This window comes from Larus michahellis, chromosome 4 (assembly GCF_964199755.1).
Source record: "Larus michahellis chromosome 4, bLarMic1.1, whole genome shotgun sequence".
NCBI lineage: Eukaryota > Metazoa > Chordata > Aves > Charadriiformes > Laridae > Larus > Larus michahellis.
This window is the reverse complement of record NC_133899.1, coordinates 72,829,912-72,844,172: the sequence shown is the minus strand read 5'-3', so window position 1 is coordinate 72,844,172 and position 14,261 is coordinate 72,829,912. Positions and strand designations below refer to the sequence as shown.

At 37.4% G+C, this 14,261-nt stretch overlaps 1 protein-coding gene across 4 annotated transcripts in view; it reads left to right on the top strand.

Moving 5' to 3' along the window:
- RPS6KA5 (ribosomal protein S6 kinase A5) overlaps positions 1-14,261 on the top strand; it is an 80,715-nt gene that overhangs the window by 49,908 nt on the left and 16,546 nt on the right. For all 4 annotated transcript variants that reach the window (XM_074585506.1, XM_074585508.1, XM_074585507.1 and 1 more), the window contains 2 exons: positions 2,109-2,212; positions 12,791-12,941. In XM_074585506.1, coding sequence (XP_074441607.1) covers positions 2,109-2,212; positions 12,791-12,941 — 255 coding nt within the window. The remainder of the gene's footprint in view (positions 1-2,108; positions 2,213-12,790; positions 12,942-14,261) is intronic.

Genomic DNA, 14,261 nt, shown 5'->3' with positions numbered 1-14,261 from the left:
CGAAGAAACCCTACTCCCCAAAAGAATTCTACAGTATTCCTAGATAAATTATTCTGATTGCTCACTGTACTGACAAGTTTTGGCAAATATTTAGTCTCTGGGTTTTTTTGCTGTAGATTGAATTGACTTGTCTTTCTGTTGGGGGTCATGGAATACAGTTGATCACAGCTCCTCTTATAACAGCCTTTTTAAGCACTGGAAAATGTTACGTCACCCTCCATCTCCTTTTCCCAGACTAACTGGAGTCTGTCTGACTTTGCTTGAGAAGATTCTTTCTTCTCCTTCTCTATGCATTCTGCTTCTCTCTTGGTCTGAGTTTGCCTGTATATTTCTTCAGGTAGGGAGCACTGTAGCAGGCATCGTGTTTCAGCTAAAAGTTGGCAGTTTGAAGTACAGCAGAATGATTACTTCCGTGGTTCTTGCATTAAACACAAAATGGAATGTGCTTTGTCCTTTCACTTAGTCTTTGTCTCACATCTAATTTGTATTCCACTATAACCTCTGCATCTTTTTCTACCATAGTGCTTGCCTAGTTATTACTAAAAATGGAATTTTACAAACTCATGAATTGAAGCTCTTTCCTGCACTCTGTTTCTTAGTTTAGTCTTGCCAATTTCAGAGCATCTCTCTGATGTGTCAGTCACTTTGAATTGTGATTCTGTCTTCTCCAGTGCTTACAAATTCAGTATTGTTGCTGATTTAAAGGGGAATCTCTGTTTGTTATCTTTGATTGGTTCTGTCTGATACTTTCATTAGATGTAGTGCAGAGCCATACAGTATTCTACAAGAAATAGCTTCACAGTTTGATACCAAATGTTAGCTGATAAATAAGGGTGATTTTTCAGGTAATTGTTTACACCACACACTCTTTGCCTCACCATTGACAATGTCGTCTGATCCAGTGTTAGAAGGTTTTTAGTGTATTTACTACATATCTAGCAACTTAAAGATCTTGTTTAAAAAAGAGGAAATGTGATTGCTTTAGTATGCTGTGCTCTCATTAATCAATGTTTTTGATTTGTAATCTCTTCTAGATAGCCGTAATGTTAGTCTAAAAGACTGGCTCTAGTATTTCAATATTTAGTTCTCTAAAGTTTGATTTCTGATTCCGCCCATCCTTCTTTTCTTTTGGAAAAACACATGCCAAGAAAAAAAGTTCTTTTGGTGTTTTCTCTGATCATTGTGTATTTGCAAAGATGATTACTAAGAGTACTGAGACTTCTTCATCTAGTTCTTCTGGACACTCTTGGCTGAATATATGAAACATTAGATTTTTTGTATCTTGAAACAAAAAAAAATGAAATATGAGGCCAAATTGTTATCATTTCACTAGTTGTCTTCCTGTATTGTATTAATGTTGTCAACATACGTAAAGCAGAACTTGTTTCATTGATTTGCAAATTTCATGGGAGTAAAACTGAGAAGTTCAAACACCTGTAGTTAAATTAAATTTGTTGAAATGACTAAACTGCTTCCTTTATTATTCATACCAGCATTTTTTTTTTTGAAAGAGAGAAGTATTTTGTAAGTTATGAGATATCAGAGATATGACTAATACGATTAGTACATGGAAAGCCAAAGATCATGTGTCTTACTGGGGAATATAAGATAAAATTCCATAGCATTTTCAGGTGCCCTGATTAACTGTGACCAGTACTCTTAAATTGCGCTTTTTGAAAGTTCCTTAGTTTCATTCTCAAGCTCCTAAAAGCTCAGGTTCCACTACTTAGCAAGGCCTAGGTTCCCCTGTTATTTTGAGTACGTTTTAGAATTCTTACCACTTCACAATGGTAAAAATAAAAATGAATTCTGGGGGTGAAAAAAAAAAAGAAAAAAGGAACTTCAGTAGTCAGTTGAAAGAGTTCAACTTGAGAAATTAGTTGGAGAAGCTAAGTAGGGAGATTTCAAAATAAAATGAATTTATCATAGAAAATACCTCCAATCAGTACTGCAGTTGTTTATGCTTTATTGTGTACACGTTTGCCTTTTTATTGATAGGTGGGCTCTTCCTTTACTAGTTGCTTTCTGGGTGCATTCTTTTGTTCCTTTTTTTGTTAACAATTTTACTTCAAGGTATCATAATGTACATAATTATTGTTATTCTATAGGCTGTTGATTGGTGGAGTGTTGGTGTTCTTATGTATGAATTATTAACTGGGGCATCACCATTTACAGTTGATGGAGAGAAGAACTCCCAAGCAGAGATTTCCAGGTAAGGTTCAAAACAGTGAAGTACACATGCTTGCTCACAAAGTGATGCTTGTGCAACAATATATGTTTTGTGAGAGTTTTAATCTAAAATTTAGGAAGAAAGTGCTGCCAGGTAACACTTTAGGTGCTGCAGTTCTGTTTAACACAATGACATCTGGAAGCAGATAGGTTTTAATAACCTCAGCAGGTTATTGAAATAATAGAACTGGCCTTTACATAAGACCTATTTTGTTTAAACTACAGTGGAATAACAGCTTTGTAGATATTGAACCCTGTTGCATGTTTACTGTTGAAAAGGAACACAAATTAAATATGAAACTAATATGTATATAGAATTATCACATTCAAAACCTTAATAGATAATGAAATATATATTTAGCTAGAGAGATTTTTGTCAGCTCTTGTTAGATCAGTCCATCAGACTACAGATTTAGAGTCAGATGTACCCTACTCCCACCATTTTGACACAGGTAATATTTGTTTCATATTATATGCTAATAAAATAAAGAACGTGATCTTTTCTAGCCATACTTGCATGTCTGAGAAGAAATGAATATAATACTTATGGAAATGAAACAACCTATACCATTCTTATATTTTTCATGTAAACTTTTCCTGATTGTCAGCTTTGTTACCTTCAGTAATCTCTAGACTCTGAAGGTTTGTTTTCAGTACCTATGTAACAGCGTTGGACCATTTTAAAAAGGTGTTGCAATAAGCTTGCTCAAAACACATTACAGAAGTGTCCCCCAAATTGAACATTTCCTATTACTGGATAGTTCTTGGAGCAGGGAGTTGAGGGCTAAAATTGCACAAATTAGTAACAGCTGTCAACAAAGGTCTTGCTCCTCCTATTGGAGTGTATTATCATGGTTCTGACCCTCACCTGAATCACCTGATATTTAAGGTTATAATGGGCAACAGAGCATACATCAATTATTTAGATAATTTATTTTACTTCTGTTTATAAATTCAGGCAACTTCTTGGAAGGTTGAGACCTGTTTATTGGTTTCTAGGTCTCTACCAGAACAGGAAACTCAGCTGCTAGAAAAAATACGGTGGGGAGGAGAATCCATTAATAAAACAAAATTCTGAACTTTACCTTCTTGGTTATTATGATGGAGTTAACACTTAAAATAAGTCTTTCTGACTATTTAGTGTTAGAAATTTTGTTGATTGCTTACTTATGCCATGTCTGAACTGCTAATTTTGACTTCCAAGATGTACTAAATGGAACTCTGAAGGAGTTAAAAATTTTTTAGAGAGAACCTTGACCTGAATTTTACAGATACATTTTTTTTTTTTTCCCCCAGAAACTGGTAAACTTCTTATATATGTGTTCTGTAGGATTTGATTGTCTTTTCGAAGGTCCTTATGTGCTCTTTAATATCTTTCTGATAATTTAAGATTAAATGCAAAGCTGAGAAAGTGCAAGGTTGCTAACACCCATCCTCTGATGGCTAGTAACCTAATTTCTGATCTAAATACAGGAGTAGAAAGTTTCCTGTGGTGTTGCTCATTATGCTTTTGTTCTGGTTGGCTTTTATGCTACACATTTATAGACTGCAATCCTGTTGTCTTTCAGCTTTTATTTTGATAAATTTAGAAGGTAAATTCCTACAGTTTTCCTTACTTAAAGATGTTCCCCAGTCTTCCTGTTTCCTGAAAAAGCCTTTTCTTAACTCAGCTTGTGTTGTTCTTTCTTACATATGGACAATTTATTCCTGCTGATGTTTCAAGAGGATCTGGTTTAAGGGAAGTAATAATTCAAAATCTGAACAAAAAGATATTCCTTCCTTTTTTTCTTGACTTCCTCTTGTTGATGCCAATGGTGGACTGATAGTTCTAATTCCTTCTTCTTTTCCATCACTTCCAACTGATAAGCCCCTAGTTTATTGCTGAAATTTCATTAGTCCCAACTATATGACCACATTTCAGACTTGACATTTCATCTGTCTTCTGTTACTTCAGTACTTATAGGACCCGTGGTTTCTGAATCCTTTCTATTGATAGTAATTTCTGTGCCGGATGACATGAGTTTTGTGTGTTTGCAGTTGATACTATGTAGTGAATGTTATGTTCCTTTTAGGAGTGTGGCTGAGCATACGTGAACATTGCTGTTTTCTCTGTCCTGGCTGCTGCCCTGAGTCACGTGGAACCTTCTGGAGAATGGTGGTTCCTGTGTGCCTTGGGGAGCTATGGGCATATGTTTGGGCCTTCGCCCTCTTGGGATAGGGTAGAGCAGGTGGCATAGATGTGAGATATCAGCAGACTGTGGTGCTCCTGTGGCCAAGGCAGGGGGTGAGAAGAGTAGGGAACAAAAGTACATCTTAGAAGTACATCTTAGATGGAAAGAAAACCTTTTTCTAAGGATTAAAGGGGACTGTGTAGAGTTTGCTGCAGTTTCAGAAGCTGTTGAGCTACTTGCTTGAGAGCATGTCCAAACAAAAGGCTTGCTTGCTAAATTTAGAAATTCTTGTTACTATATTCATGGCTTTTCAGAAATACCCTCCTTGTATTTATCTCTAGCGAGTACTCTGAGGTCTTCCAAGAAATAAAAGCTGAATTTTCAGTACCAATCTCTATCTAAACCTGTCTGGCTAGAAGCTATGATCTTTATTTCCTTTTTTCTTTGATAATTTTGTCACTGAAGATAAATTTGCAATTTACACTTAACATCCTTTTAAAAAATATATTGTTAATTCTTTTGATTATGTCTGCAGCCTTTTCTATAAAGTTTTCTGTTGAATTGGGATGCAGAGTCTAGATAATTTTACACCTATAAATAAATGGGTTCCAAATTATCTCTGTGACTATCTTTGATCTTTCTAGTTTCATTTCCTCTAAACTGATGAAAACTGAATTGCAGATAACTTCATCAGATATTTCCAGTTGCCAGTGGTAACGAAATCACTAGCACAGAGATACGAGTTGGTACAGATTTCTTTCTTGATGGCAAATTATTCTAAACAGAAATTGTATTCCCTAACCTAAATATGCTTTAACTTGCCAATTGCAGCAGACTTAGATAATTCAGTTTCCTCTTACTCAATCACAAGCCCTGAAAGCATAGTTTCCATGGCCGTTGATTTTTCTGAGTTTAAGGAAAAAAGTTGTCTTGTAAGTGAATCCAGGTCCTTCTTTTGCTTTACCTAGGTGGAAAGTAATCTTAGATATTTTTAGATAATTTTATTCCCTTGTGTGGCACAATGCCTATCTGCTATTAAATTTGAGCCCAAAGTTTTGTTCTGAAATATCTCTCTAATGGACAGTTCAGTTCTTCTGTCAGAAATAGTTACCCTGTGGTTTGTTTATTCTTGACTTTTTCTGATGAGAGATTGTGCTCAGTTCCTTTATCGTAACATTTTAGACAACACTGGTTGGTTAGACAACACTGATGTCTCTTTCATGGCAAGTGCAACTTAAGTGTATACTTCAGTTTCCCTTATGTCTCTGTCTCCCTGTCTCTGAATATTCTTTTTGTTCACATGCTTGGTGTTGTGGGTTATTACACTTGATGATAAAAAATTTTCACAGACTATTGAAGTATGTCTACTTTTCTACGATGCCCCGTTCCCTTTCTTCTCCCTTCTTCCCAAATCTTGCTTTCATTTTTGAGAATTATGGATTTCCATTGCTGCAGAACTGTGGATGGGACCCATCCTGCAAAAGCATAGGCAAGGGCTGGGTTTGATGACAAACCCAGTATTTTTAGTTTGACCGTGAGTGATTTGTAGTGCAGACTTTTGAAGATGCAGAAATCCATTGTAGGATGTTGGCTTTTGAGGGTCTTGTCATACATACAGGGATTTAAAATGAGCATAAAGTTTTGTGAGTATTATTTTGCTGCTGTGCAGCAGCTTAGAAAAGCTTACTAGCTTTGGGGTTATGAATAGATGGATATCTATCTTTTCCCATTTTACACATACATAAATCTATAAAATAATCTGTAGAAGCATATGATGCCATAGTAGCATACTAATGGCGAATAGCAACCTATGCTCTTTATTTGACATAGTTGGTTAGACTTTATTTAAACTTCATGGAGGATGGCTGAAATTTGACCATCTTTAGATGCTATTAAGATATTTTATCCATGATTCTGCAAGAAACCTTTTCTTGATAAAAGGGTTGGCAAGATGCATAGCAGGTGTGTACTGGGATTCCTTTCTTTGTTCTCTGCCTGTGAAGACTCCCATAATTGCTAGATCTTTAAAAGGACTGAGGACTTGTAATTTGCGCGGTGTCTTCTGGAATTCTGTCCTTGAGCTTACAGCTGTCTACCTGGAATGCACTGCTTAGGCAAGAGTCCAGAGTTCAAGAACTGATAGGCAATAATGTAGTGGTGCTTTTCTAACAGATAGCAATGAGTTAGGAAACCTCCGCCACATGAAGGAAACCATTTGATGCTAGGCTTAGTGTTAAGCACATCATGCCAGTGACTGCCTACAGATTAGCTCAACCTTTCAGTAAAGCAGATGGTTTTAAGAAAGGCATAAGTATTACATCAAAGTCTCCGACTTGCCCAGAACTGGGGATGCACACATAGATCTGACTGCTTAAAGCTGGAGCAAAAGAATCTGGCATTAGTAGTTCTGAGATGACAGGACATTCAGTAGAGTTGTTCTCAAATGTGAAGATGAAAACTCTGCTTTGGAAGCTTGTCCCTCTGCCCTTTAATAGGGTTACAGCTTGGGATTGCTTTCTCTTATTCCCTGAACACCAGGATGGATACGTATCTTTTTGGTGATGCTTATCATATAGTTCTGAGGGCGCTGCTAATAGACTACGGGAACAGTTCTAGCATTAACCTAATGTCAGCTGTGGTGATCCTTTCAGTTTTTTGTGATCTGATTGTGTCTTTTACCTGGTGGAAGCAAAAAAAGCTTCAGGTTCTGCACTTTTTGTGTTTTATTATCACCTCTTCCACAGTCAGGTTCAAGCATTTTCTTTCAGGCTAATCACAACGGCGGGTGAAAGGTGGCTTCCATCTCAGTATCGCATATTTTATGTCTGCATCGTCACCAAAATCGTTGGTGTTTGCTTTTTGCTCTATCTAGAAAATCTTTCTTTGGTTGGCACCATTAGGTTACCACTTCCTAAACTTTTCTGTCCTCCTTCCTTGTAATTAGTTTTGCTTCTCACTGCTACTATTTTAAACAAGTTACATAGTTGTGGTTTCCAATAATGAATTGCCGTTAGTTTATTCAAACACCCCATCTTCAGCTAGTTTTCTGTAGCTTGTGCTTTACTTCTCAAAACGGTCACTCTGTGGATACATTTAATAGTAATTTTTACAATATAGTTTATAGATTAGTCAATCTAATGCTAAATGATAAATTGGTCAAATAGGTCAATAAGTCAAATTGCTAAATTGGTGCTGTTGTCAATAAATGTTTTCATATTCTTTGACATAAATTGGGTTTTCTCAGCTGTGCAGTGCATCAGAATTTTGACTAGTTTATCTGTTTACAGAGGTAATTAAAATGAAAAATAAAGAAAATATCTTGCAGCTTCTGACTAATAGCATATTTTCCCTTTTCATTTTATCTTAACAATTGGCTGTAATCTGCTGTCCGGTTGGAAAACTCCCAATGACACTGTTTGCCTTTATAAGGCTTTTATTGAGCATTGCAAGGACGTTCCTGCTTAAGCCCTTAAGACTATCACCCTGGAGTGAACAAGGTCAGAATCCTCTTCGGATTCTCTTTAAACTGACATTGTAGTATAAGCCTTTGGCACATGGTTTTGGTATTTCTGGTTGGTTTAAAATACTATGCCTTCTGTAGAAGGATGTTTTATTCAGCCAGCAAACACATATCCCATCTCTACTACTTTGGTAAGGAACAGATAAGAAACCTGTTGTCAGTCTGTAATTTTTAAACTACAAGCTAGCATAGATCAGTGATGGCAACTTTATGAATTTTTCATGACAAAAGCAGGAAGTTCCTTGGCTGATTTGTCAGGCTCAGCACTTACACAGGAGTGGCTCTGAAGATATTGATAAAGAGGAGGAGCATCTAAAGCTGAAGGTGATGTAGTATTTAAGGCAGAAACTCATCAAAGCTTAAGTTCCTGCAAAACACCCACCAACGGGGTTAGCTCCTAGCTCTGCATAGTCTGCCATAGAGAAGGGTAAGATGGAGATGATTCAGGACTTCAAAGTAATAACCTCCTTGACCTATGCAAGGGATGGTTTCTCTCAAAGTGTTTTCAGTACGGCCGGAGTGCTCTCATCAGCAGGGGTAATCTCAGGTCATTCCAGCTCAGAGGGGTTGTACTAGCCTGGGAGAAGCAGAAAATACAGCAGAGTAGTCCAGTAGTCCTTCAGCACCTGTGTGGTGGTGTGCTCTCCCCTTCTTCCCCCCACCGGCTCCTGCTCAAGCCATGGCCATCAGCAGGAGTTGTTATGAGTTGCACTTGAACTGTGGGAGATGGCTGTTGACCGCAGTTGCCACTTGGGATACTTAATTCTTCCTGCTTACTTCTGTCACTGTTACTAGACCGCATAAACATGTGGTCCAGTACAAGAGGATGGAGGTGATTCAGGAAAGGAAAGGGTGGTTGATGCCAAAGGCCATAGCTTCTTTCAGAAGCACAGAAATCCCGGGAAGGGCTTTGACTCATGTAGCTCCCTTCCTCTGAACACTTTATGGGCTACTGTTAGAGCCTTGAGTGACTTACCCTTCAGTGTAACACTTCACCAGTCTTGTGATAGTGATGCCAGACTGTCTTTACTTGATCAAGCTGGTTGACTAGTCTTCACCAATTTCTGCTCTCTCACATCTTGGTCCCATATGGTTGGTCTTTTCTGTCAGCTTGCTTTCCATCCTAATTAGTGTGTATACAGCTTCACATACTTCAGTTCCACGATAATTTTAAGTAGTTCCTGGAACTTCTAAAGAAATCAGCTTTGTTCTTCACTACTTCTGTAGTGTGGTTCTGTGAACCAGTCCAGAGCATCATTAATATTTCATAGTATCAATCAACCTCAGAAGTATTTCTGAGTGAATGCCACTGGCACGTATAAATGCAGCTTACATGGTGTCTGCTTATAAAGCATAGCACAATACTGCCTTCTCCGCAGTGGGCTCTAGGAGGGTCAACAGATGGAAAATATCCCTCAATATAATTATAGCTTACTTTTCACATAGCTAAATAGCACTTTGTTGTTAATTCTGCCTATAAAAAGAAATAATTTAAAACAGTAATGTTGGGAAAAAGCAGGAATTACTGATGCTGTTGCAACAGAAGTTTTCCATTAGGTAAAATACAATGTTATACTGAACTATTACTGGCAAAATATGTATGCTAATTTTTTTGACAGATATAATCTTCATAGGGGATTCCTTCCCCCAAGAATGTAAGGAGTGGTTTCTACCCAAAGAGAAGAATGTCAAGTAATACGAAAAGTTTTGTAAACCTGTCTCAGCTTCAGATGGAACTCTGCCCAGTTACCATATCAATGGCACAACTGGTTGCAGTTCTCATGCTAAATGAAGATAAGCAATGTGTGACTGGAAATTTGCAATTAGCAGGACGAGACTTACTAGTGTTGTTACTGCAGGAGTGTTTCTTTTGGCTAAGAATTTTCCGGTAACTTTGCAGTGCAGGGTTCTATAAAAGACTTTCCACTGCTTATGTTTGTTCCACTCTCTTTTTCTTATGTGAATGTTTGTATTTGCATCAGAAGCCTGGGACAAGGGCACGAATCTTATTGCTAGCACTCACTAGTAGCTTCACTACTACAGAGACTGATCTTCTGAGGCCACATGGAGAAACTCTATTCATTTGTTCTCATTGTTATCCATGTTACCAATCATTCCAATTCAGCATCTGTTTTCAGAGAGCATTTTCAAATTTTTATCTGACTTGGCCATCTTCTCAGACAGGAAAATGCTCTAGAATTTCTCTTCTGGATTCTAAGGACATCCCAGAGTCTCAATCCCATTGCTTTAGAAATCAATTTAAAAACATACTGACTTGGGGTTTTTTTTCCCCTTCTGAGAGCCCAAAGCGAACTTGTCTCTTTCCAGGATCTTTGTTATATACCTTTCTGATTCTGTCATCATAAATACATTTCCTTGGACTCCTTTAACTGAAGTGATTTCAAGCTAAAAAGACATTGTAGATTTTGTTTGCCCTCCTGTAAATCAAGCAATTTTGCTATCAAGATGTCCTGTCTTCTGTCTTAAACAGGAAGGTTTTCTAACTTCCTGACCCGCTTCCCCTTTCTGAAACTGGATGATTTCTGAAGAGGCTCAGTCTTTACTTCTCCACCAGTCCTACTGCATAAGATGTTTAGAGATGTTTCAATTTAGTATTAACATTCCTAATTAAGAAATCATTTGGCAATAGTGTGCTTTCTTCTCCTTTTCTGTAAAGTGAAGTTGAAGGCAAGGCTTATGGTTGCTGTTACTTCTGCTAGCAGAGTGGCTGCGATTTAGACCCTTATTGGCAGATCATCCTTACATCACTTAAAGATACAATCTGTCTTAAAACTCAGACTGTATTTTCCTACCTCATTTCACTGTTACTTAAACCAAGAGGTTAACTTGCTTTGTCTTTTTGTTTGCTTGAAATGGAATACTACGTCAGTAGAAACAACCCCTGGGATATGTGTATATTGAACTTGGTTTTGTCCTTCCACACTGGCAGGACAAGACTATTTAGGAAACAATCTGTTTGCATCTATTTTTGGAGTAATCCAAGAAGTTATGTATTTCAAGATAAAAAACTTCCCATGGGATAGCTGCCTCTAAGGATATGTCATCAGAAACAAACAAGGTTTAGAAATGTCCTGCAGTGATCAACTTAAGCTCTATCAGAGACAGACAACAATTGAGGTTTTAGTGCTGCCACAACCTCATATAATTTCAGCCTCATAGTCTGTCATAGCTTCAAAATCCTTCACTCTGTGTTTAGCAGAGGCACTCTAAGTCCTTCTTCTGTGTATCGTGAGAGTGTGCCTATAGATACATAGACACCAAGTTCTACACAAGCCATCAATATGCCCTTGTGTCAAGGGCAGCAAATGGTATCCTGGCCTGCATTAGGCAAAGTATTAGGAGATTGAGGGGGGTGATCCTTCCTCTCTACTCAGCAGTGCTGAGGCCACGCCTGGAGTACTGAGTCCAGTTCTGGTCTCCCCAGTACAAGAGAGACATGAACATACTGGAGATAGTCCGGCAAAGGGCCACTGAGAAGATTAAGGTACTGAAGCATATGAGGAAAGGCTGAGTGAGCTGGGACTGTTCCACCTGGAGAAGGGAAGGCTTAGGGGGATCTCATCAATGTATATAAATGCCTGAAGGGAGGGTTCAAAGAAGAGGGAGCCAAATTCTTTTCAGTGGTGCCCAGTTAGCCCAGTGGTGGGACCAGAGGCAATAAGCACAAACTGAAACACAGGAGGTTGCCTCTGAACATCAGGAAACACTTTTTTACTGTGAGGGTGACTGAGCACTGGCACAGGCCGCCCATGGAAGTGGTGGAGTCTCCCTCCTTGGAGGGAGATATTCAAAAGGTTTCTGGACATGGTAGTGGGCAGTTGGCTCTAGGTGACTATGCTTGAGTGAAGGTGGTTGGACCAGATGATCTCCAGAGGTCCCTTTCAACCTCAACCATTCTGTGATTCTGTATACTAAAAAGTTTTATGTGTGTATCTTTTTAAACCTGTTGACATGTCTTTGGTATGTGTTGTCTGTGTGGGCATTCTCAATTTTCCTTCAGATTCCTTAGCTTCAATATCTACATTTGGAGTAACTGAAGGAAAACTTGCCTTCCTCTTCATATAAAACTGTGGGAGCTACACATATAAAAGATAGGTACTGAAATGTGATTCTACTTAGGCTTCCAAGATTTTGAACTTCCAGTAGCTTTATTTGATGGCTTCTAGTTCTTGTATTGAAAGAGACAGTGAGGTCCCTAACCACTTTCTCTTTACTGTTTGTTGTTTTGAGGGCAACACTATGCCCAGTCCTGTTAAGTCCCCTTTTCACTAAGCTGGATAGCCCTAACCTTTTTTGTAGATCTTCCTGTGAAACACGTTCTGTATTTCTGATTCATCTTGTTACTTTTATCTAAAACTTTTCCAGTTATAGTGCCTCCTTTTGAGAGTAGGGCATGAGCACTGCACACAATATACAAGATGCAGGCAAATCCCAGATGGCCCAAGTGTGTTTTTTTTCTTTTTATTTCCTAATAATTTTTAACACTGAAATTGTTTTGGGTTTTTTGACTGCTGTTAGGCATCAGGTTGATGTTTTTTGAAGCTATGAGATTTCCTTTGAGTAGTAAGAGTGAGCTCAGTATGTATGAAATGAGAATTGTTTTTCTTTTGTGGATTAAGTTACAGAATGTATCTCCTCAGATGTCATGTTTCATGTCCACATTTCCTCAAACCTTTCTTTATTTAAAAGAAAAAAAAAAGTTGGTTTCATATTTGTCATCCTCCTGTCTTTGGGTACAATAGAAGTTTAAGTGAGATGTTAAATGCTACCATTATTATGGTAACTCTTTCATTTAACATTCAACACATTAAGTAATTACCAAATAACTGTTATTTTGTCTGTTTTACAGGAGAATATTAAAAAGTGAACCACCTTATCCACAAGAAATGAGTGCACTGTCTAAGGATATAATTCAACGTCTTTTGATGAAAGATCCCAAGAAGAGGTTAGGTTGTGGTCCCACTGATGCTGATGAAATCAAACAGCATCCCTTTTTCCAGGTAAAACAAAAAACAAAACTCCCCAGATACCACTTACTCTGTTAGCGCCTTTGAAATCCAAGTCTAAAGAAATTCTGTTGTTTTGTTAACAGAATAGCTTAGAGGCATGTTAATTACATGACTAATTGCATTGAAGTTAGTAAGAGTATCCATGTGCTTATGTATATGGATTTTGTGCATACTACAAGAAGGGCATGGTAGATAATTAATAGAGTCTGTCTGTTTCTAACAGTTACTTGAAGCAGCCAAAAGAGACACTGCTTAAAACAGAAGGTTTAATGGAAAACACTTAAATTGTGTGTTTTGTGTTGTGTTTTTTTTTTTTTTAAAGAAAGCTTGCCACTAACATTGTTAGTAAAATTTGAATGTTGATAAAATTTACCATTAGTCATAAATGCCTCTTCTGTATTTTCCTTTGTCTAATTAAATCTTTAGTCTTGTTTGGTAGATTTTAATTCTGTTCAGATTTCAGTGCATTAACATTTGGTTTCAGAAAATGATGAAGATCATAATTGCATACAACATCTGTACTCTTCCATCCATTGCAGTTAAAATTGTTTGTGTGCTTACTTAGAAAAAACTAAGTATGTATTTCCGGTGCTTCTGAAGTATCTGGAGTATTTAAAGTTGGTAGTATAAATTAAGCCTTTCAAATAAATACTGTCAGTGTAGTTATCATACCATTCAGCATGGGCAATATCTTGGCTTTTTACCTTCTGAATTTCTTCTCATTCCTTCTGCATTTCTTTCCTCTTATAAGAGAGTCTGACAAAGTAAACTTCCTTTCTTCATTGTCTGTTTTGGAAGATAAATTTTTTCTTCATACAACCCTTCCTAATCTGACTTCATTTGGGATCTGCCTCTTTACAGTAATAGGTCCATTTTCGCATAACTACCATATCTGTGCTTCCTACTTCTAGCCATGCACTTAAGTAGGAAACCAGAGTTGTCATGCTCTCAGAACTCTGGAAGCTGAGATTAGTAATTAAGCACAGAAATCAGCAATGAAGAGCTGAAGATACTGCAAAAATATGTGTTGTTTCCTCTGAAACAGAGGAGGAAACTTAAAGGCTGTCACACTAATTGTTTGGTTTATCTCCACTGTTAAATTTGTGTTGATTTTTTTTTTTTAAATTTAAAAACTGGATTCTGTCTACTTACAAATAAGTATGATACTTATTGCTTTTACCTAAGCAAATTACTAGGGCATAGTTTGTATGTCTTTCATCTACCTGTGGAAAATAGCAAATGGAGTTAGGACTGTTTCTGAATAAATCTCTCTTCCCAATATCTGTTTCTGTTAAATTTTCATTTGGTCCA